This window comes from Poecile atricapillus, chromosome 1 (assembly GCF_030490865.1).
Source record: "Poecile atricapillus isolate bPoeAtr1 chromosome 1, bPoeAtr1.hap1, whole genome shotgun sequence".
Lineage (NCBI taxonomy): Eukaryota > Metazoa > Chordata > Aves > Passeriformes > Paridae > Poecile > Poecile atricapillus.
Window position 1 is genome coordinate 47,994,757 of NC_081249.1, and position 23,437 is coordinate 48,018,193.

At 35.4% G+C, this 23,437-nt stretch overlaps 1 protein-coding gene across 3 annotated transcripts in view; it reads left to right on the forward strand.

Annotated features, from left to right (window-relative positions):
• RBM26 (RNA binding motif protein 26) overlaps positions 1 to 23,437 on the forward strand; it is a 50,553-nt gene that overhangs the window by 16,841 nt on the left and 10,275 nt on the right. Inside the window, exons 7-18 of one of the 3 annotated variants that reach the window (XM_058836157.1) lie at positions 1,430 to 1,669; positions 3,124 to 3,291; positions 3,651 to 3,791; positions 4,814 to 4,925; positions 5,680 to 5,839; positions 7,218 to 7,382; positions 10,794 to 10,925; positions 11,923 to 11,994; positions 15,103 to 15,231; positions 17,373 to 17,447; positions 18,086 to 18,256; positions 22,033 to 22,137. In XM_058836157.1, the coding sequence (XP_058692140.1) occupies positions 1,430 to 1,669; positions 3,124 to 3,291; positions 3,651 to 3,791; positions 4,814 to 4,925; positions 5,680 to 5,839; positions 7,218 to 7,382; positions 10,794 to 10,925; positions 11,923 to 11,994; positions 15,103 to 15,231; positions 17,373 to 17,447; positions 18,086 to 18,256; positions 22,033 to 22,137 (1,670 nt within the window). The remainder of the gene's footprint in view (positions 1 to 1,429; positions 1,670 to 3,123; positions 3,292 to 3,650; positions 3,792 to 4,813; positions 4,926 to 5,679; positions 5,840 to 7,217; positions 7,383 to 10,793; positions 10,926 to 11,922; positions 11,995 to 15,102; positions 15,232 to 17,372; positions 17,448 to 18,085; positions 18,257 to 22,032; positions 22,138 to 23,437) is intronic. The other 2 variants (XM_058836164.1, XM_058836174.1) reach the window with 2 other exon arrangements.

The following is a 23,437-nucleotide window of genomic DNA, read 5'->3' on the forward strand; positions in this document are numbered from 1 at the left end:
CAAGTGTTGGCAGAGTTGTACTTATGAAGAATAGCTTTGCCAGTGTACATCACAGCGATGCTGTGGAGGAAGTGGAGTTGTGAATGTGTAATTTTGTTAAGAAGTTTTCTCTCTTCAGTGATCACATGGTTCCATCATTCTGCTCTTCCTATCTGCACTTTCAAATTTTCAACTTTACCCTCTGCTGAACTTCTGTTTTTGTTTAATATTTCAATTGAATGTGTTCTATAACTATTCCTAAAGATGAGGTAATACATACTGCTTCCCCACATCATTTTTTGAGTAAGTGGGCACTCTTTCTTCCTACCAGAAGGTGTTTCAGCCTTTTCCCTGTGTTGCATTGACTGGTATTTTGGTGTTGTTTTTGTGGTCACTGTTGCTAAACAGATAATAGAATGATTTGGGCTAGAAGGGCCCTATAAAAGTCATCTAATCTAACATCCCTACAGTGAGCATGGTCATCTTCAGCGAGATCTTGTTGCTCAGAGCCCAGTCCAACATGACCTTGAATGTTTCCAGGGATGGGACCTCGACCGCTTTTCTGGGCAACCTCTTCCACTATTTCACCACCCTCATTATAACAATTTCTTTGTCTTATATTTGCCTTGAATCTACTGTTTTAGTTTGAATCTGTTTTAGTTTAAAACTATGACCCCTAGTCCTATCACTTCTGGTCCCACCAAAAAGTTGGAAGTAGTTAAATGCTGCAGTGAGTACTTAAATTCACTGCTCTGAGCCTTCTTTTCTCCAGTCTGAACAGCCCCAGCTCTCTCAGCCCTTCCTCATAAGAGAGGTGCTTCAGCCTTCTAGTAATTTTTGAGGCCCTCCTCTGACCAGCTTCTGTGTTTGACTTGTGGGTAAAAGAAAATAAGTGAACGTATATTCATTTTTATTTCTATATATTTAATATTTACAAATGCATCTGTTATATCTAAATAACAATATTTTTTCTTATATAATCACATTAAACTATGGCAAATGCTTATAATGCTTCCTGAAATAATTGCAAAAGAGGAAAAAAGTGAGTGAATTTGTTCATATTGGAATTTCAAAGTATTAGCATGTGACTTTTAACAGGACTTTCTCAATCCTAGCGTCTGCACTTTTTGCTTAGAAACAAATTGATTTTGTTAATGAGGTGACATCTACATATCATTCTTTGCTTTCACCATTTGTAATAAATCACTGCAGAATTAGTTCTTCAAGTAGAATTGAATACTTTCGTGCTAGCATGTTTCTGCAATGCCTGTGTGTGCTGACTGTTGAGAATAAAGTTAAACGGTCAATTTCATTTTCTAATCTAGGCTTCTTGCTGGTATGTGGAGCTCTTAATTTACAAACTGCCACATTACACACTGAATGTCTTGTATCTACCCTGAATCAAGCTACAGCTATTGAATACTAACATCAATTCTTTTTGATATTTCAGAGAAGGGTTTCTGTATGAGAGGAGACATGTGCCCTTTTGATCATGGAAGCGATCCAGTAGTGGTAGAAGATGTGAATCTTCCTGGCATTCTGCCTTTTCCAGCACAACCCCCTGTTGTCGAAGGACCACCTCCTCCTGGACTCCCTCCCCCTCCACCAATTCTGAGTCCTCCTCCTGTTAACCTTAGACCCCCAGTACCACCGCCAGGTCCCTTACCACCTAGCCTTCCACCTGTAACAGGTAATTAAAAGATACTGAATTCCATTTTTTAATAGAAAAGCCTGGGTCTTACTTGGATTGTGCACAGTGCAAAAAGCTGTTTTGAAGAATCCCAGCTGTATTATAGAAAATTGAACTATGCTCTACTATGGCATAGCTTACCTCAAAATTATTCTTTCTGATGATAATTGTTGCAGAGTTGGTTGTTGTAAAATGTGGCATACTGAATGTGACCCTTTAATATGGAATAATATTTTCATTGTATTTTAGCAAATCCATGACATGGTAAAATAAAATTCCTTGAGTATTACAGAGAAGTTAACCAAAGCTGACTACTGTTAAAGAAGTAAATAACAAATCTTTACTGTTTCATTTATATTAATAGTAGTAAAGAGAATTCATGACCACATCAAATTTATACTTGAAAATATAATTTGGGATTAATTTTAAAACTAAATTGATAAAGTAACTAAGAAAAATTCTTCACTTTGTTTACTGCTTCACTGGAAAGTACTTCAGCTGAAGCACTAAAAATTACATGAAAACTTATGTGTCTGGCTGTCATTTATAAAGTACACAAAGTTTAGTGCTCAGTTGCCTTGTGTTATTTAAAAGCTGCTACATTAGTTTTATATGGTTATTCCTTTCTCTTTTTTTTTTTATTAACTTAGCTGTCCCACTTAGTAAAATTATTCAGGAGTAGTTGATATTTGATACTGTTTAGAAATTTCTTAAGCAGTGTTAATTTCCTGTTGATAGTATATTTAAGAAAAATAGAAATGAATGTATTTATTTCAGTTAATACAGAGTGCAACCTCCTCTGGGCTGGTCAGTTCTACCTGCTGTTTTCAGATCTGCTTCACAAGTTCAGATGTATCACTTTATAACTTCTTCCAAAACCTGCTCTTCTCAATGATTAAACTGAAGATTGGGCTTGACTGCTTAGCTTTGAAGTGTCACATTACATGTTGAAAAAAAGTCAAACCAATCAAGCGAAAAAAAACCCCTCTATTTTAAGAAGAGTTCCATTAGGTGAAGGTTTCTTGTTGGGTATAATAATTTCAGTCAAGTTAGTTATTGTCATCACAGAATATTTTTGTTATATTAAAAATAATTTTTTTTATTTTAAAAATAGGATTTGTTTCTTTGATAAGTTTATATTGAGCTTTAAAATGCTTCTGTTGGTGAAGATGAATACTGGGCTAGCAATTAAATTTTGCTTGTAGAGACAAGGTGTTTGGAGAAATGTTAAATGATTCAGATGCTTTTGTCTCTGATCCAAGTTCTGAGTCATTTGCTTTTGGGGGTGGTTTCATGTGTATTTATGGTGCAGCATCAAGTCTGCATACGTGCCCTCAGCCCCATTTTTCTGAAATGGCCTTAAAAGCATTTCAGATCAGTTTCCTTATGAGTGGAGTGTAATCAAAGTGTAGTGGATAATAAATGAATGCAGTGTTTTCCTTTGTTTTTGACAGGACCACCCCCTCCCCTTCCACCATTACAGCCTGCTGGCATGGATGCCCCCCCAAACTCAGCAACCAGCTCAGTTCCTACTGTTGTTACCACGGGTATTCATCACCAGCCGCCTCCTGCTCCACCCTCTCTTTTTACAGCAGGTGTAGTACTGAGGCTTTGCCCACAAGGTTTGCTAAATAGAATAACATTGATTCATATTATAGTGTACTTTATAGAGATTATAATGTCATGGTTTGGGAGAATAAGTTTGTATCATATAGATTGTGACAGTAAATTAACATTCTTCTTTTCAGACTTAGTTCAAGATGGAAGTAAAATTTGCATATAAAGTATGAATTTTGGCTGGAGAGTAATATTTTCATTGTGTTTAAACAGAAAACTTGGCACAATGGTTTTTTATGATAGTGATTATACAACTCTTTTATTATAACTCTGTCTTGTAATTAAATTAAATGTTATATTATATTTGAAACCTTAGGGGTTTTAACTGCAATTTATTTTAATGAGACAATTTCTTCATTACCAGAAACGTATGACACAGATGGCTATAATCCAGAAGCTCCAAGTATAACAAATACTTCAAGACCTATGTATAGACATAGAGTACATGCCCAAAGACCAAATTTGATAGGACTCACGTCAGGTGATATGGATCTCCCACCCAGAGGTATGCTCTCAAAGCTATACTTAGTTTAGCTGATTTTCTTATATTAATGCAGATTGAGGAACTTTTCAGAGAAAACCTGGAAAACATTGCATTTTGTAAAGTCTTCTGGAATTAAGAGATGTTTAGTTGAATAGGGAACTATGTCTATAATTGCTTTGTGCGTGCATTTTTACAGGTAAAATGAAATCTCTTGCTATAGTATTGCATAGTTTACTCTTAGCTGTAGTAACTGGTCCCTTTGTATATCTTTTGTGCAGAATAATGTTAATGTTTCTGTAGTAGAACCTCAGGATAATTTTTGCTGCTGAGAGGAGGGAGTCATTTTTATCTGGTAGCAGTTTTGTGTACAAGTACTCTTAACCTCGCAGTTCCTGTGGCCCTGAGAAGAAGCAGCAGCACATAAAATGAGAATGGAAGAGGGATAAAACCATTTTTAATGTGGTTTTTATTTGCATTTGTATGTATTTATCTTTAATCTTACTATGTTTCTGTTGGTGTATTTTCAGTGAGGAGTCCCCCAGTGTGATTCCTGTTCTTCAGCAAAAGTGACTCCTTTCCCACTCCATCCATAAATCTTGCTCCTAGGTGTTAGTGCCCTGGAGTACTGTGCATTTCCTATCATGACCATTTTTGTGTGTGCCATCTAATAGTAGAATGGAGGTGTTATCTGGAGTGGTGTTAGCCTCAGAGTATTGCATGGGACATTGTGAATCATTGTGAATCAGAGCGCAGTCATCTCGAGGCAGATGCCTTCTGTCACACCTCTTTTGTTTTCTGTATGTGTGATGTTACTGTGACAAAATGAGTGCTATTAGCTGTTTTGATCTGTCACAGCATCTGTTGATAGTTTAAAAGAGAAGCCTGTGACCAAGGTTTGATTCAGTCAGAACAAGAATCATTGTAATTTCAAAATAAACAATTGTGCTTTTCGGTGCAAATTCAATGTGAGCAGAATACTTTTTTACAATCAAATACACAGAAAATAAATTTTTAAAAAGTAAAATCTTCTCATCTATTTACAGAAAAACCTCCTAATAAAAGTAGTATGAGAATAGTGGTAGATGCTGAATCCAGGAAAAGAACAATTGGTGCAGGGGATGGTGGAGTTCCTACAAAGAAGACTTGGTTTGACAAGTGAGTGACTGTTAACACAGTGTTGGCTTAAGAGTTGGAATTTCATTAACTGCTTTACTGTAACCTGAAACATATGTATATGTCTATAAATTCCAAGCAGGTGAAACTGTGAGTACACTGCTGGTACTAAAGTAAATCATATGATGAGTATGAGCTGTATTTGACTGTCTTCTATCAAAGGTAGTATAGAGATAGATGAAGTTGCTTTGGATGATACTTGGATCTGTTCCTTGAAAGTTGGCATGATCTAAGAAACAGGGAAGCTACAATGGTTGTTAGAGATGACTGATTTTAGTTGTGAAATTTTAGCACTTCTATTTTCCTTTAAGTTGCCAGATATGTTACTGAGAAAAAAACAGTGTGCAAGGTTGGAATGGGTTTTAAGAGATTTCTGGGAGTGGAAAGCCTTGATAATAGTTATTTGAAACAGCAGTGGTGACATTTCATGGACTAGCTAAGAAACAGTTTTTGGAGAGAAGCAGTGTGGAAGTCAGGAATTACTGACATTAGCAAATAAATGTGAGTTATCTCACAGATTTATGTGCAGGGATATGCTGAAAATATCAGTGGGGAAGATAGCAGATGTATGGGCATGTGTCCTGTATGCTCCTTCACTTTTCTAAAATTGCATTATTTGTTAAGTCTGCAGATCATTGTGTCTCATGCACACATGCTTCTGTGTAAGCATATACAATTTAACATTGTGTTTGCTAGTTTGCTATGGATTTCTGGCTTGATTTTTTATTTGTTGCAGGCAAAATTTTAACAGAACAAATAGTCCAGGTTTCCAGAAGAAAGTGCAGTTTGGAAATGAAAATACAAAACTTGAATTGCGAAAAGTTCCTCCAGAACTTAACAACATCAGCAAACTTAATGAGCACTTCAGTAAGTTTGGAAACTTAGTCAACTTGCAGGTAAGAGTCAACAAAGAGAAAGCAGTACAGTACGCTTTGATACAAAGGTAGTGGTAGTTGCTGAAAGCAGAATGCCAGTTTTTTTCCTGGTTCCCTGAAACTCTTTATTATTTTCTTTACTTGTTTCTTAAACAATATCTCATTGCTTTTACTGATATTGCCATTAAAGAAGCAGAAATGAAATGTTCTAGTCATCTTTTAGGTTTCGAACAAATGTGTTCCTCAGAGATAAGACTTTTATTAAGAGACATTTTTTAAAACATTGAAAATTGCACATTGGTTTTTATCACCCATTTTCTCCAGCTTGCATTTGCTATCATAAACGCTCTGTGTATTCAGAGATAAATTGTAAATACAGAAAACCTGTATTTCTCATCCAGAAAGCAAGTCCCTGTGACATACTTGCTTTCTAGTTCCGCAGTAGCGATGGTTTGTCCCTTAAAATTACTTTGTGGTTTATTGGAGTCAATAAACAATTAAAGAGAGAGGAAAGCAATGAAGGAACTAGGGCTTAACTTGGGCTGATGTTACATATTGCAGGCTGCATGAGTAATGTCAGTATTTCATACCCAGTCTCTAAGCTACTCAGTGTGACTGAGTCGCCATGCTTCATTATCAACAAGTTTCAGATGCTACCTTGCATTTTTTTAAACCCTTTCTTGTTTGCACTGAGGGCTGGAATGAAGAGGTGCAACAATTTTTTTGTGTGTATTGTCACAGTACAGAACAAACCTTCTATGTCTGTCTGAACAGTGCAGGGATTTGAAATTTCTCTTAACTGCTAATAAATATTTCTTAAGCCTTTCTGTAGTTCACCTAAGAATATGGGTGTATTAGCAGGGAGTATTATTTATTAAGACAAGTAGAATATGGATGTGTATGGAGAGACAGATGTATATATGGAGATTGCAAATTACGCTCTTCCTGCAAAGAGTATAATCTTGGCTTTTGAAGCTAAAATGTGTTAATGCTCAAAGGAGGGAAATCAAAATTTGCTGTTTAGCTCCGATATTTGATAGGACATTTACTATCTGACCCTGCATTTTTTGTAGTAATTTTCTTTACTTTGCTGATGCTTCCTTTTGTCTTCCAAACAACTATGCATATTTGCAGATGGAAATACTGGTTGTCTGGGGATTTTGCTTTGCTTCATTTCTTTGAGGTTTTTTTAACTATTCCTAAAGTTTATTGGCATAAACTCAAGGTTGATTTTGACACCAGGCCTTTCAAACAGGCTCGTGAATGGGAAGTATTTATCTAATGACACATAATGGATATAATAGGCTTCTAAGCTTAAAAGTTAATGATTTAATGATAATTTAGACACAAATGAGTATCCTCTGTGTGGTAAGTTTTGTTCTTCTGTTTTAAATTTTAGGTTGCATATCAAGGTGATCCAGAAGGTGCCCTTATTCAGTTTGCCACACATGAGGAAGCAAAGAAAGCTATATCAAGTACAGAAGCAGTATTAAATAATCGTTTTATTAAAGTTTATTGGCATAGAGAAGGCAGCACACCACAAATCCAGACTACTGCACAGAAGGTAGAGGATCTAAGTCTGTTCTAGAATACTATGTAAAACAGATTATTCAAAATGTTTAGGAGAATGTTTATATCAAGTAAACTAAGTCCCTTTGAGATAATGACTTCTTCATGTAATTAATTTTCCAAAGTCACTCTTCAGTTGTAAATTCTTCAACTCATATACAACGTTCAGCGGTTGATTAGCAAGATGAGTATGAAGGTATTTAAAGAAAGCACTTTAGCACTTTTGGTGTAATCCACTCTGTTATCATGTCAAGCAAGATTTGATGCAGCTCTCTTCTGAATAGCATCTATTTTGCTTTAATTAGTATAGGCTTTTCTGTTTTTTCTGGTGAGCATAAGAAAGGCAGTAGAGTTATATTTCTTTTCATGAAAGATGATCTCCGTTTTCTTCCAAGAGGTTCTGGTTTTCCCTCTTTTCTATCAAGCACTTTTCCTTTTCTTTCCTGTTGAGCATGCATATTGTTGTACAAAGTAGCAGAAGAGTTTGTTTTATGCAGAGTATACAAACATAGGTCTAAGGATTTGCAAAAAGCAGTGGAAGAGGAGAAGTGCATTAGAGACTAATTTTCTAGGAGGGGATCAGGGACATTTTTAAGTAGAGAGGTAGCTGCTGATCTCTATGATATCCTGGGACGGAATATCTGGGAATGGATTGGAGGTGTATCAAAAGAGGTCCAAACTGGGCATGAAGCATTTCTTTACTGAATGGTCAGACAGTGAAACAGGTTTTCTAGAGAGGTGGCTATGGCCCCAAGCCTGTCACTGTTTAAGAGGTATTTGGACAGTGTCCTTAACAATGTGCTTTAACTTTTGGTCAGCCCTGAAGTGATCGTTGGACTAGATGATTGTTGCAGGTCCCTTGCAACTGAAATACACTAATCTACATTTTTTTATTGAATTACAGAGGATCACCTTCTGGAAGTTGTAATGTCCATAGCAGCATTGGCAACATCAAAAAAATAAAACAGCAGTTACTGTTGTGAAGGGTAGATTTGTAGCCTGTGTCAAGCCAAATCAGACTTGTCAGCAGTACAGTAGTGACTGTACTCAAGCAAAAGAGGAACCTTGGTTCTCCCTGACTCTGTGGGTTATTGAGTAGAGGCTTGTCAGCAGCTGGTGTAGCAAGTTCTTCAAAATACTTGTGTATCCTGCTCTATTGCATTTGCCATCAGTGTGGAACAGCATGTTCTGCTTCAAAAGCATGAGACAGGCGCTGTAGAAGAAATGGTCAATTGTATATGCTGATATAATATGTGAATGACTTGCTAGAGGATTTTTTCAATTACTGCTCTGAGTTGAGAATTCCTGCTTTTTCTTGATGGTGTATGTCATCATCATTGAGAAACAGTGACCTGGTTTTCCATGGCAATCATGCTGTACAGCATTTTAAGTTTCCTTTCACTCCTTTGTAAGAAATGCCCATATTTTTATCTTAAAAAATTCGATTTTAACCACGTCTATCTCACTAAGTTCCCTGTTACTATCTTTCAGATTTTATCAATATCCTTAACGCTTTGTCTAAAGTAGTGCTGTTCAAAAAAGCTTGATTTTCTTCTCAGCCAGAAGAGGGCAGTGGAGTATGTAATTTGCATTCCTGCAGACATTCCCTCTTACTCAAAGGATAACTTGGACTATGCTATCAGTTAATTTGCTGATTATGCTGTTGAGAGTATTATATGGAGATTTAACTCTATATTTCCAAACAAACATTCCATCTATATCTTTGCTATTTTTAGTAGTCTCATAATTTTAGTGGTGTTAACAGCTTCCAATCACACCACCTTTAACAAGTTAACTTTGCTGGTTTGAGAATGAATTCCCCTTAGTCTTGCGGACAGTATTAAATTTTCCTGCCTCACCGTGAGCAGCCATTCAGCACATGTCAGCCAACTGCATTTTGAAGTCTGTTATCAGCAACAGAAGGCACACAGTAAAAAGAAAAACAGGAAATGAAAATTTTAAGTGCAGTGCTTCTATGTTCTTCTACCCTGAGATATAACATTTAACAAATTGTTAAGTCAGTAAACATGTATTTTTTGTTCATAAGTCTTTCAGGAGCATGAATATTTACTTCTCTTTCAATTGAAATTAATATTTGGTATCATATCTTTGAATAATATGGAAACTTTATACTTCTTCATATACTGTAAATATTTGTATTTTTGTCAAGATTTCTATTATGTTAATTAATTATGGGTTAATTCCTGTATTTGTAATGGCTTCCAGCCAGATTTTGTCTGTCAGGCACCAAAGACAGGCTTTTGAATTTTCTTCAACTTGATAAAGTCAGTTGACTTAAATTGTCCCTTCAGTAGTCTCTGGTCCAGCACAATTCCTTAATCATTGCTATTTTATCAGCAGGATTACTTTGGAAAATTTTTTGCTGTAGAATTTCTGAGAGCAGTGGAAATACTTAGGTGAAGATAGTGGAAGTCAACTATAATAAATCATCAAATAAAAGGCTTCTGCCAAGAAGCAGAAAATTATATGCTCTCCACATCTGAGGAAGATAAAATGGGAAGTTCTGGGCTTAAAAGGCAGCACAAAGAGATTAAGGTTAAATATTAAAAAAAACATTTTCTAATGCCGAAGCATACTGATGCACTTTTGCCAAGCGAGGTGACTGGGTCTGTTTCATTGGAAATCTGTAAGAATGAGATGGATAGATAGATACTGTCAGTAATGGCATAACTGACTTTGCCCTGCAGTGGAGAAATGGATTAGGTGACCTTCTGAGAGCTATAAATATGACAATAAGCTTACTTGGAAGCATATTTTTTGGTCTCAACTGTTGAATGTTTTTGTCAAAGAAAAAAAATGGCAAGGTGTTAGCTGTCAGGGTATATGCATGGAAGATTCAAAGATTATATGCTCACTTTTCTTTTTCTTCAGTCCCATGACTGCGTGTTTCTCTATCCCTTTTTTTCTGTTTTGTTCAAGTTAAACACATAGGAGATGAAAAGTGACGTATCAGTGTAAAAAGTGAGTCTTTGTGACACAAGTTTGTAGTCTGTCTTTTCATAAGTAAATGGTTGATGTTGAAAGACTTGTGAAAGGAATCAGAAGACTTCTTTATTATGTTTTATCTTGTTGTAACAGGTAGAATCTAAGTTAGGCTGAGTATACGTAATTAATAGAAATAAATCAGAGTTTGGTCAGTTCTTTTAGCTGTAAGTGCAAAATGGATGTTATTGGCACTCGCACTTCACAAATATTCAGTATAACATAATAAATCTCAAGAAGTTGTTTATCCCATCAGGTGAAAAAGCCATTGAGTGGTAGAAGGGAGGAAGCATAAATGTAAATTCCATTGTAATTTCATTGTGTACTAACTTAATGACCCACGTAGCAGCCTTTTGTTGTTAATCTTGCACTGTGCCTTTTGGGGGCTTGGGCGGTGTTCCAGGTGATCCAGCCCTTAGTGCAGCAGCCCACTTTGCCTGTAGTGAAGCAGTCGGTGAAGGAGCGGCTGGGCCCAGTACCTGCGAGTAATATTGAACCTGCAGAAGCACAGGGTGCCAACACAGAAGTCACTCAGGTTTGTTGAGTGCCTCTTCTTTCTGAAATAGGTTCTGTAGTGTATGAATGTACTGGTTACTTCTATAGTGTGAGTACACGTTTACTTATTTAAATTGCATCTGCTTACATTGTTAGTGGTGTTTTCCTACTAAGGTTTTCCTCAGCGCAATGATATTTGGCTTTTTTACCTGAGTGTAGTTTAATAATTAATAATTTTTTGATATTATAGCTTTTTACATAGTTTAAAAAGAAAAACTGAAAGGCTCTCAGACTGTTTCAGGATTGTTGTGTTGTATTGCTAGTGTCAGATTTCAAAACAAAGTGAGTCTCTACCCAAAGAACTGAAAGCTAATTTTTTTTAAAATGTATATATATTTTATCTGTTAAGTGCTTAAAACCATTAGAGAATGAAGCTCTGTATCTAGAAGAATTTTCAGAATTTGTGTATCACCTCTAATAAAAGGAAGAATGTAACCACAGTACCAGTGTGACTAATGATGGAATATGGTGTGTTACTCCCATTAGAAATAATCTTTAATGTTTTATTATATTTGCAATATTTCATTATTAGCATTATGCCACTGCTGTGGTTTTACTTCTGGAAAGGAAGACCAGCACAAATCAGAACATACTTGTAGTCCAAATTCTAACAACTTTCTGCATTTCATGCAGATGTAATCTGCAAATAGCAGATTATAGAGCACAAGAACTGAAGTGTATTTAAAAGGGCCTGTGCAGATAATCCTCTGCCATCTAGCATGTTTTGGACTTCTTGCAAAAAATATGTAGGATAATCTTTGATTCCAAATTTGGCTTCATACTTGTCTTACCCAGTTACAGACGTATATGTTTGTGTAACCACAAAATCAAATATCTAAAACTAATTTTATCAACTCTTTAAATATTTTTCTTCTATTGTTGTTCAAAAGTCTGTGGTTTTATTAGTTACATTTTTTTTCTAAATTGCTAATGCTTGTAGTCTACATTTGAACTACAATTTTGCTTTGTTTTCTTAGAATGTGACTAAATTATCTGTGAAGGATAGACTGGGTTTTGTGTCAAAGCCAGTTACTCCAACAACTGAAAAGGTAAGAAAATGTCTCATATTCTCTTCTCTCATATTTATTTTCAGTAGAATTAGTTTTTTTATGAAACCTCTTGTGTCAAAATTCTTTCATAACTACAAATAAAATAATTTGTGAAGTATTAGTTTTGGGAAGTATAATAAATCAAAACTCAGATGATGGCTAAATGATTATAAGAAGGACAAAAGCTTCTATTTTGTGGATTTTGTTTAATCTATCAGGTTCCTTTTATTCAGTCATAAAAAGAACTTGGTATGTTCCATAATCTTGAGTGGTTTAGAAGTGTACAAAAATAAATTTTAAAAATAAATGAATTTTGACATTACATATGATACTTTAAAAGCAGTTCTGTAAAAATGTTTCTGGACTTCTGTGCCCCCTAAAAGGTGATGCTGCAAACATTTACTGTTTTATTTGATTTTACAATTTGCAGTACTTGTGAAAAGATAAAGGTGGAAATTAATCAGTATAGGAAGGACAAAGAGAGGTAAGGTGGGAAAGGTGCATCTGAATTGTGGTAATCGGCTATGTATTTTGGCCAGTGGTTCCAGTATTTAGAGTACAAAGTGGCTGATGTGTTTACTATAGTAGCAAAGTTTATAATGCATGTTTCCAGATCTATTTAGCACTTCAGGGGACAGGCTTCCCCAATGTTTTTAACATTCATTTGAGAAAAGTTGTAGTAGAAAGACAGCAAGTTTTACCCTGAAACAACATTCCTCTGTCTAGGTATATGTGTTTTCTATTGGGAATTAGCTCGACCTGAAATAAATGAAGCATCCACTGTATTTCCCCACACATATCCCCTCCCCTTTTCATTATGGGAGTTGATGGATTAAGTGGCATCTAACAGGTAAAATTCACTCCAGAGATACTTAGCGTAGAAAGGTAACAATACCTGAAGTTGATAATATTAGTTGTAATAATAGAGAATGTGTCTGATTCATTTCAAGCTGAGCAGTCCACCTAAATGCATTGATCAAGGCTTCTTGCCTGTATTTTGTTGTTAGTTTGATTAGTTACATTCTTGGTACTCTAAATTAGTTACAGATAAATACCTTGCTCTGAATTCCTGAACTAAATTTTACACACGTAATACATGCTTACTTTAGGAATAGGAAGCTTGCTTCAGCTTGCATCTTGAATGGAAATACTTTTCTTTCCTCATTGCCTAAGAGTTGAGTTATCCTGAAACACTTTGCTACAAAGAGTAAATTTTATGCTAGATTGTTTTCTTTGTTCTGTTGTCTTATAGTACAGATGTGATTGTGCTAAGCAGCTGAGCTGTTCACTGGATTTGTTATGAAACAGCAGTTTCCTTTGACACTTTTAGTAGCATTCTGAAACTTGATTTGACTTATTTTTACTTAATACTGCCTCTTTGCAAGGAAATACCTTTTTTAGTTTGCAGTCATTGTATTGTATAACCATTGCAAGTAAAGTGATCAACATTTGTCAAAAACTAGAGGTGTTATGTCCTAGATGGTTTTTTTTTGCCTAATGGAGTGCACGGTTTGACAAGAACTTTGCAATGAGAAGGGAGGTTGCTATTCTTCCCAAAGAGCAGGAGAAAAGCTGATGAAAGTCATTGTAAGACCTTGTAAGATCTGTATAGGGACTTGCAGTCTATGGACTTGTGAAGAGTTTCACGCTATTCACACTGTTCCTTCTCTCGAATACTATTAAGCAACTTAGAAGACCTTAGTTTTTGCTTTTGACTTGTCTGTGTTGGTGCTGTGATGTCTCTCCTTACATCTCCTACATAACAAAGAGGAGGAGGTGTGGTTCACTCTGCTCCTGAGGACAGTTCAGGGCAAAAGGAATGTGTCAGTATTTTTGTCTTTGCTTGATCCTCTGCTTGTCTTGTAGCCTGTCCTAAAGCTACTTTGTAATAGAAACTGTATGGTTGGGATATGCATACTTTAATGTTCTTTAATAGATTTAGAAATAATCCTTAATCTTTGTAATGGCCTGCTTATAGCATTTTGTACCACCTTCTAATGTACCCCATAATATGTGCTAGTTTCTTTTTGCTGTTGTTTTCTGTGCACTGCTTACTCTTGAAAACACTTTACTGTGGGAAGATAAATATCACACTGAAGTGCAAAGGGTTTATATGAACTGTTCCTGTTGTAAAATCTTCTAATCTCTTGGTCTTTTCTGTCTTTCTGTTTCTTGTCTGTCTCTTTTTTTTCTCCTCCTGTTGGTGGGCATTTTGTCTATTTTATGAAGTGCATGGTGACCAATAGAATCTGCATGCATCTTTTAATTTTCCGCATAGATAGGAAGTATTTTTAAACTCCTGGAAGTCATACCAATTGCATAATTGCTTCTACTTGCTAACAAGGTGGACAAGATCATGCCTATATTATCTCTAGGACTTAGCCATGAATTTTTCAGTATTAGCATGCCCAAAAAACTCTTTAAGGAACAGGCTAAGAAAACAGAATAGTTCAAATCTTTAGGTGTTGTGCAGACATGCATAGTATGTTTTAGAGAAATTGTAAAGCAGTCATCAGTGTTCTCAGTAAGTCACGGAGAAATTTCATACCTCATTACAATTGTAGGAAAGAGTACAGAGAGACATAGGAGTCTCTTCCTTTACTGTATAATATTGAAGACTTCCTTGTACTTGAGTTACCTCTTGCTATTGTGCAAACTCTACTTCACACCGACTGCATATGAAAAGAAACTGTTGGACCTTAGTATCTAAAATTATGTTGAACTTTTACTTGGAAAATTCATGCAGCTGTGAAATACTGTATTCAAACCACAAAAACAACAGTTACTTTTGCAAAGATCTCTATCTTCTGTTTCCTTAGTTATGCTCAAATACGTAAATATTTATGTATTTGAAACTTGGAAGTATATAGAAAATCTCAGTGGAGAGGAGTTATAAGCTGATGTTGATAGCTTACATATCTGTTGTGGTGCTGCCTCTTCAGAATTTGTTTAACTTCAACAACTACAAATATAATTGCTACACCAAATTTTTATATTCTGTAATCAAAGGAGACAAAAGAAAAGACACATATATTTTTAAGCACTCATGCGGGTTTTTTAAAAGATTGAAATTCACTGGCAAAAAAATAAAATGATTTCCTCCTATAGGTTTTATCTACTTCTACTGGCTTGACAAAAACTGTGTACAACCCTGCTGCTTTGAAGGCAGCACAGAAATCTTTGCCTGTTGTTTCCACTTCCGTGCTAGACTCTAATGAAGCACAGAAGAAAAAACAGGTAAATTAAATATGCTTCTTTTTAAAATGGACCTAAGTTGGGAACTTGTGACCCAGAGATAGAGCACGATGTATATTCATCTCAAGAACATGGATGAAACTTGTTGCAAGATTAAATTCACTATAATGGTTTTTTTTTTTTTTTTCCCACATATTACAAGAAAATTCAGCATTGTTTTGTTATTTTTCTGTGTATGTTTAGGAAGTGTAAACAGGTTTAAAACGGTAGGAATTCAAAATGTGAAACACTTTTTCCTGGAATCAGAATCTATATGTTGAGGTATGGATTGTCTATTGTGAGTGAAAGGAAGTACAGTATAGTCACTGTTCTTCTCTTTTAAACACTTCTGGAACTGGCCCCTAATCTCAGTGTATTTTGTATCTGTGACCAAAATTGTTTCTTTGAGAAAACTGAGATTTTTATGACTCTGCATTTTGTTGTCGTCAAGCTATAATTCTTCTGCACATATTTTTATTTTTACATAGTGCTACGTTTTCTCTTTTTTATTTATGTTAGAAAGAAAATGCAACAAAAATGTATTTGGCCTTAGCAGGTCTCTCAGTTACAGTCTAGCTTGCATAGAATTTTTAAGAGAGCAGAGCTCCTTCTTGGGGTTTATTCTTATCATTTAGAGAAACTAAAATACAGGACATTGTTTGCCTTACTGTTTTTTAACCACAAATTAAGAATACAATACTAAGTTATGTCTAAACGCAAGTGTTGAAATTAGTATAATTGTTAAACAAAGACTTAGTTCAAATACTGCTAAATTTCTGTAATTTGTATCTAATGTTTTTTGAACTACCAGTTTGTAGCTGCATGTGAGTTTTGCCATTGGTCCAGAATTTAAAGAAAGAAGTTCTAATTTTGAAATTTCATTTCATGATTGTCCCCTAACACTTCTTAGAATTAGTGCCTTTATCTTTCAAGTTAAGATGCTAAACGCCTGTAAAATGGCATAAAACTTGTGATAAAGTTGTTGACTCATCATAACAACTGTAGAGGGTTTTTTGAGAGAAGTCACTAAAGTTGTGCCTAAGTGATTGGCTCTTTTTTCATGTGATCTTGTGCTCCTTCCTGCCTTCAGAGATTTCTGTTACAATATACTAGTACTTGTGGAAAAACATGATTTTGTGGGACTGACTCCATTCTTTTCCTCCTGTCTCCCTAGCTTTTTTTCGCATTCATCCCCTTATCTTACCTTCCCTTTCCCTTCAGAAAAATGATTGTGCACTGTATTGAAAAACTAACATTTCGTGCAGCATAATTTGTCAGTATTTGGGAAGACATACAGAAACTTGACTATTACTTCTTTTTCTATGGCTGTTGTGCATTTACAGTCTTTGTATAAGATATTCCACTTGCAGTTGATCCTAGCTGATCATCTTCTGTCTCTCCTCAGCTATTCCATTAGATATGTTGATATCAAAGCTCTTAAGTATTTTCTGCTAAGACTTCTGTATTTGAGAACAAGAAGCAACTGCTTTCTTACAAGCACCATTAGTAGAGCACAGCAGGGGTGGCATCTCCTGCTTCTTATTCTGCGTGCAATATTGTCACTTACTGATCAGTTTCAGTTAATTTTGATTTGCCCGTTGCCTGGTCAAGGTTCTGTTGTTGGCAGATGGGGTAGCTGTACTTGTCGCTTCCCAGTTAGAGCACTCAGACACAAAAGAGGTGCTTTTCTTTGGGTGACACTTCAAGTTTAGAAAATAGAATGTGTTTTCTTTTTACTTGTAACAGTTCTGTAAACTGTGTTTTAATTGATGGACTTGATTTACAGTTGATTTCAAGATAATTGTGCTCACATATTTAAACACTTGCATGCTCTACCTCTTGAGGTAGTGTAATATGTTGCCTTTCAGCTTTCAGTGTAGTTTTGTAGGATGTTACTTTATGTGTGAGTAGTAGTAAAGTCTTCACAGCACAGATCTAATTGAAAAAGATAATTAGATCTTTCTTTAATAGGGTAATGCATTGTATTCCAAAACATAGTTGGAAATACCAGTACCTTGCATTTCCTGCTACTAATTCTTTCCCTGTTACTGTAAGTTACTACTGTGTAGTTGCCAGGTATAGTATGTTATTAATAATTTAGTTTCAAAGTCTAGAAACTTTTTGTAATCTTTTTATGCTTCTAGGAGGCATTGCGACTTCAACAGGATGTGAGGAAAAAGAAGCAAGAAATCTTGGAGAAGCACATTGAAACACAGAAGGTAAAATATTAGCATTGAAAACAGTCTACCAGTTCAGTTATAAAATCTCAGTTCAGTGTAAAATATTTTAGAATTTAGAATTTAGAAAAAAACGGCCTATAAAATATGTATTCTCTTAGAATGGCATTATCGTACTATTTTGAGTTTATAGTTTTAATCTAACTTGTCCTGTTAAAAAAACCCCTACAAGCTTATGCAATTTATGTCCAGTTTTAATTGATAATTGCCTAACTTGGAGGCAACATGAATCTGTTTGGGAGAAGGGAAAGCCTAAGTTCTGTTTGACAAGAGCAGGGAAGAATGATCTAGAAAATTATGCATGACTGCACTTAGGCTTAGGAAGAGAAAAAAGACAAAATGTCATTTAAGTCGAATAAATTTTTGAAGTAATTCGAGTGTGTTAAACAAATCTATCCAAAAGAATTGGAAATATCAGACATTCTTTAGGAAACAAATCAGATTCAGACAAAGATTTTATTTTAACACAATGTGTTAAAAGTCCTGTGTGTTGATTTGTAGGTCACAGCAAAACAAATGCAATATTTGCTTTTTCTGTTAGTTACAATGACCACTGGAAAATAGATCTGTAGTAGTAGTTGCTGAGTAAAAAGACTTTTTTTTTTCCCTGAACTGGACAGATGCTGATTTCAAAGCTGGAGAAGAATAAAGCCATGAAGTCAGAAGACAAAGCAGAAATCATGAAAACACTGGAAATTTTGACTAATAGCATTACCAAGTTAAAGGATGAATTAAAAGGTGTATCACCAGGAGGAGGGACGCCTTTAAAAAGCATGAAAACTAAAACTCAGGTACTCAAGTTTTGAGCTTTTTAATAGCTGCATTCACATGTTTGTTTCAGAGGAATAAAAAGAAGTAGTCTCATCAGCAGTATTTAAACCCCTAACTGGTTTAGTTTTTAAGTCCTCTTTGAAGTGAGATCCGTTTTGCCTTCTTATCAAAGGTTAGTTTTAAAACCATGCTGTTGTCTAAAAGCTGTATCTGCTGTTACACAGATACTGCATCATCTGTAAGATCAAAAGAAACAAATCAAAAGTATTATGATTCTTTCTTTTACTTTGTCCAATGCTTTGTGTATAGTCTATTGCTTTCATAAATTTTTAATAGAAATAATAAAAATAGTATTTTTTACACGAAAAGATTATAGTTAGACAGCACAAATATCTTCTGGTCAGGCTTAATACAAAAAAAACCTGTACTGGTACGTAATTTTCTGTGATTTTTTGTGTCAAGGAAATTTGTCAATATATTAACCTTTTAAGATTGAAGATTATACTTGCCAATTTTCCTTTGATCCAGGTGCCCATATTTGGATTTTACTTGTGAGAAGCACTTTTTCCTCTGCTACTATGCTTGTTGATACATGGCTGTTTACCAGTTTCCTACCTGCCTAAAGATGCAATCATATTACCTTTTTAAAATACACTAATTTACTTCTTATAGAAGTATTTGTTCCTAAACAGATCACAGCCTTGTAAAGAAATACCAGAAAGAAATACTGAAATTACTTCTGTGTACTCAACTATAGCTTCTTATATAGTTTGTTAGAAAAAAGTTGAAGCAATATATATTTGTCCTGAAAATGGGCATAAATTGCTAGGGTGGTCAGACAATAGAATAGGTTGCTTGCTGAGAGAGGTGGTGGAGTCACATTCCCTGTGGTGTTTAAGATGCTTCAGGTTGTCTGCATGAGGTGCTGGGTGATGTGGTTTAGCTACACTGGTAGCTCTGGGTTGACAGTTTGGCTTGATGATCTTAAAGATCTCTTCCAACCATGATGATTCTATGATTCTTGCTCCAGGCTTTTCCAGTCTCAGGATACAGGATTGATGAGGGCAAATCTTTCCAGTAAAGACTGAGGAGTAGGAGGTATTGAGTACCTCCACTATTCTCATGTCCTTTGTTGCCAGGTCCTCTAATGTCCAGCAGTCAGACCACACTTTTCACAGCATAGCGTTTCTCTTGCTGCTCATTGATGTGTTGAAGTCCTTCTTGTTTCTCACCCCCCTTGCCAGATTCAAAGCCCTCGGTGGGCTTCAGCTTTCCAAATCAGTACCTGGATGTTCAGACAATTTCACTGTGTCCTCTTCGTACTCTACCTCTTGTACACCTTGGTTTTGGATGTAAGTTTTTTTAGAATTGTCATGTTCAGGCAAGCATTTTGCTGCCTTTATTTCCTGCATCTTCTTGGAGGATGCAATTCTTGGAAATCATCCTGCCTTTCCAGCAATTACCCAGACCCATGGTATTAAAACAGGAGGTTTTTTCCAGCTGTCTGAAGAAGGCCTCATTTACTTTCACATGTGACTAGATAGTGTGTAGTACACACCCACTACAATATCACCTGTGTAGGTCTGCCATTGGTCCTGACTCATAAGCTTTCAGCTGATTCATCATCTGTCCCCAGGCAGAGCTCTATGTGTTCATACTGCACTCTCTTAATGAAGAGCAATTTCTACACCTTGCCATCTTGGCTCATCCTTAAGAAACTTTCTGTCCACTGTACCACTCCACTGTCTGTTTCTCTGTGATTCTGTAGTCCCAGGGAGATTATAGCCCTGTAACTGCACACAGACATCCAGTGCCTTCTCTGTTTCACAAGTTTTGTGTGTTAGTGTATAGGCTCTTTAGAGAGGCACTGATTTCCCAGAAGAGGAAGGAGATTTTGCCCCTCTGATGCTGTTGTGTAGGCCCTTCCTCATTTGCATGATTGGTAAGTTTGTATTTGAGATGGTTCTTCAACCCAGTTTTGTTTATCTGTTTATTCTGCCCACGTCACTCTTTGCTTGGTAACCTGGTCTACCACTTCCTTATGTGATAGTTGTTTTTACTAAGAAAAAGTGAGGCAATATACTAACATTGAAGTTTTAATTAAGTTTTTGACCTCCTTTTCCATTTCCTTTGAAATACAGAAAATGAAGAAACATTTTAAGTAAACCCACTTCATAGTGGATCTTTGTGCAGTTTTATTAACATTTGAAATAGCAAAAAAAATCAACCCCATCTGACTTCTGTAGAAGTGAGGATTTTACAGAGCTCTTGGTTAAAATCTACAACTTTGACAATTGTCTGAAAGATTTAGGTCTTGGTTCTCTTGCATTTTTAAGTGTTAAAGACCTGGACAGCTCTAAAGAAGACACTGAAGAAGATATGGAAGATGAGGCCCACATGACTCTGCCATTATCTTTACCTGTTTTTGCTTCTTTCAGTTGATTCAGATTGCAAAAGGCTCTCCCACTTTAAGTGAGAAACCTTTGCTGCCTCTTGGTGTGTCCTGAATGAGGAGGTATTTTCTTCTTCAGACTTGACACAGCTCTGTAAAAGAGGAGTCTTCATTAAGACCACTATAATAAACCTCAAAAATCTTCATTACACCAGTGTCACTGGCTGCTCTGTGAGTGCTAGCTGCTGGTCATCATTAAACTTCAGAAGCGCTTCTTTTGTCATGTCATTGATGTATTGCAACACAGTGGAATTTGAGAGAAACACTGGTTCCAATTTTGAAAATTTGGAAAACCATTATACAGAAGATAATGGATTTTTTTTCATCTGGTTGCAGTAGATAATCAGAAAATGGAGCTTAATAGACTTGAGGTTGAAGCTGCCAGTTGAATAATCGAGGTTTTTTTTTCTTTTAAAGATTCCAGGAAAAAAACAAACAAAAAAACTCATCACCTTTCTTTATCAAGTGATGATACTTGGTTTCCAGTTGTCACAAGCAGATAACCATTGTCTTTTGACATCCAGCTTTTGCAAATATTCCATGCTGTTGTTTTGAATCAACATGTGTAAATGTAAGCTGTTTCACAATCCTCTGTAGTTTTTTTTTATGGTTAGCCTTCGTTTGTGATGTCATTGAAATGTTTGGGTCCTGCTTCTTTCATTAAAAAAAAAGAAGACAAAAAAGTTTCTCTTTGAATCAGAACTTCAAATTAAGTTTTCATGCTTACATAAATCTTTCCCTGCACCTCAGTGGTTGCAGTGAACATGTCCTTATTGGGGTTCAGAGATACCTTTCTGTTTCATATATGTTTTCTGAACTTTAATAATTTTTTCAAGATCCTGTGTCCTGGAAGGTAACTTTGAGTGTATCAGAGACCAGTCATTTGTTAGCAAAGGTCTTGCTACTTCCTGTGTTTTTTCACTATTGTCTGAATAGAGCTGCCATTTGTGCTTTTGCATTATGACATTGTAATAAACTCAGATGCTTTTTCTCAGTACTGATCATAGATTTTGTATTCATTCATAGCTGTACAGGCTTTTTTTTTTTTCTTCATCTCATCACCATACCCATATAGTCTTGAATTTCTACTGTATGTGTCTTTAGAAAAAATTCCATTAGCTTTGGATTGGCTTGGTAGTCTAAAAGGCTTGATATCACAAAGCTTAGATGAAAGTTTTACCTTGCTATGAAGACTCCTAAGCTTGTGCTAGGTTTGCTTTTGAAAGTGGAAAGCCAGTGTAATAAGCAGTATACCTTCAAAGTTACAGCTTTTAATTGAACAATTGTTTCCTTGGTAGAGAATGTAAACTGTGGAACTAATAATTTGCCATAACAATTTCTTAGATGCAGAAGGAGTTACTAGATACTGAACTGGATTTATACAAGAAGATGCAAGCTGGGGAGGAAGTTACTGAATTAAGACGAAAATATACAGAACTGCAGCTGGAAGTATGTTTGTATCTTCTTTTGTAGCAATTAACTTTTAATAAAATATTTTCCTTTATGTTTAGCTTGTGTATTGTATCATGAGCTATTTTTATCCAGAGTGCAGTATTAAGTTGCATGTAGATGGAGACATTTAAAAATAATATTTTAAAAAAACACTTTACCTACTTCAGTAGAATTCAGAAATAGTATTGTCTTTAATTGCGATTGCTAATCTGTTTAAATTCTGTAACTGTATAGATGACATGATATTTTACGGATTTGTGGTAGTAATGCTTTCTTGAGAACATGGAGTGTTTTTAACTTGTTGCCTGAAGGTAGTTTTGTGTTTGACACGGAAAAGTTAAGAAACACAGCCTGATCTTTTGTTCTTAAGTGTTAGCATCCTTTTAATGAGATTAATCAAAAAGCCTGAGGTGCCAAAAGTAGTATTATTTCAGAGTTGGTTTCAAGGGGAAAACTTAATAAAAGCAAATACAGTGTTTCAAGAAGTATTCAATGTGTAGAAACACAATTTTTTCTTTAAGTACTTGCTTTGAAAAAAATTGAGATGGCTGAACAAAATTTTCCATATATGTGTCTATTGAGAAATTATGAGTGCTGTGGGTGTTATTCTGTGTTATATTGCACTTCTTGCCTATATGATTGTGTAATATCTACTTGAATCAGTTGATAATCTTATCTCTTTTTACTAAGAGTAAGCAGGGCTGCTGTGACGCTTGAATAGCTCTTAATGAAGTCATTAAGACATGGTCATGTCTTCTGTATAACTGCATATGAATACAGCACACATACATGCAGCAAAGTTGCATCAAAATCTTACTTTAAAACTTGTTATGCAGCTTTTGTGATTGTGAAAATAGTTTTGCTAATAAACCAAGCCAATTGAATAGAGATGACACAAAAGCTTATGTTAACAATGTATTTTCTGATGGTGAGTAAAACTGTATAAGTGTACTGAAAGATTGTTTTTAAATTCTGCACCTCAGAAAATATGTGTATTTAATGACATGTAAAATAAGAATTGAAAAGTAGGTGCACATTCACAATATAGTTACATCATAGCTGAGTACACTTATCCTACTCCATCTCTCATTAAGTCTGTATTTTGAGTTAGGTAAAAAAGAGCTCTTTCAGGACAGTAATATTTAAAGGAATTTTCTGAAGCCTTTAGCAAATACAAACAGAAGTCGATGAGAAAAACAGGGTCACCAGTGATGCATGCTTACATGGCTCAGGGAACAGCATGAAGTATATCCCTTGTTCAAATTACAAGAGGGATATGTGTTTTTTTTTTCCCTTG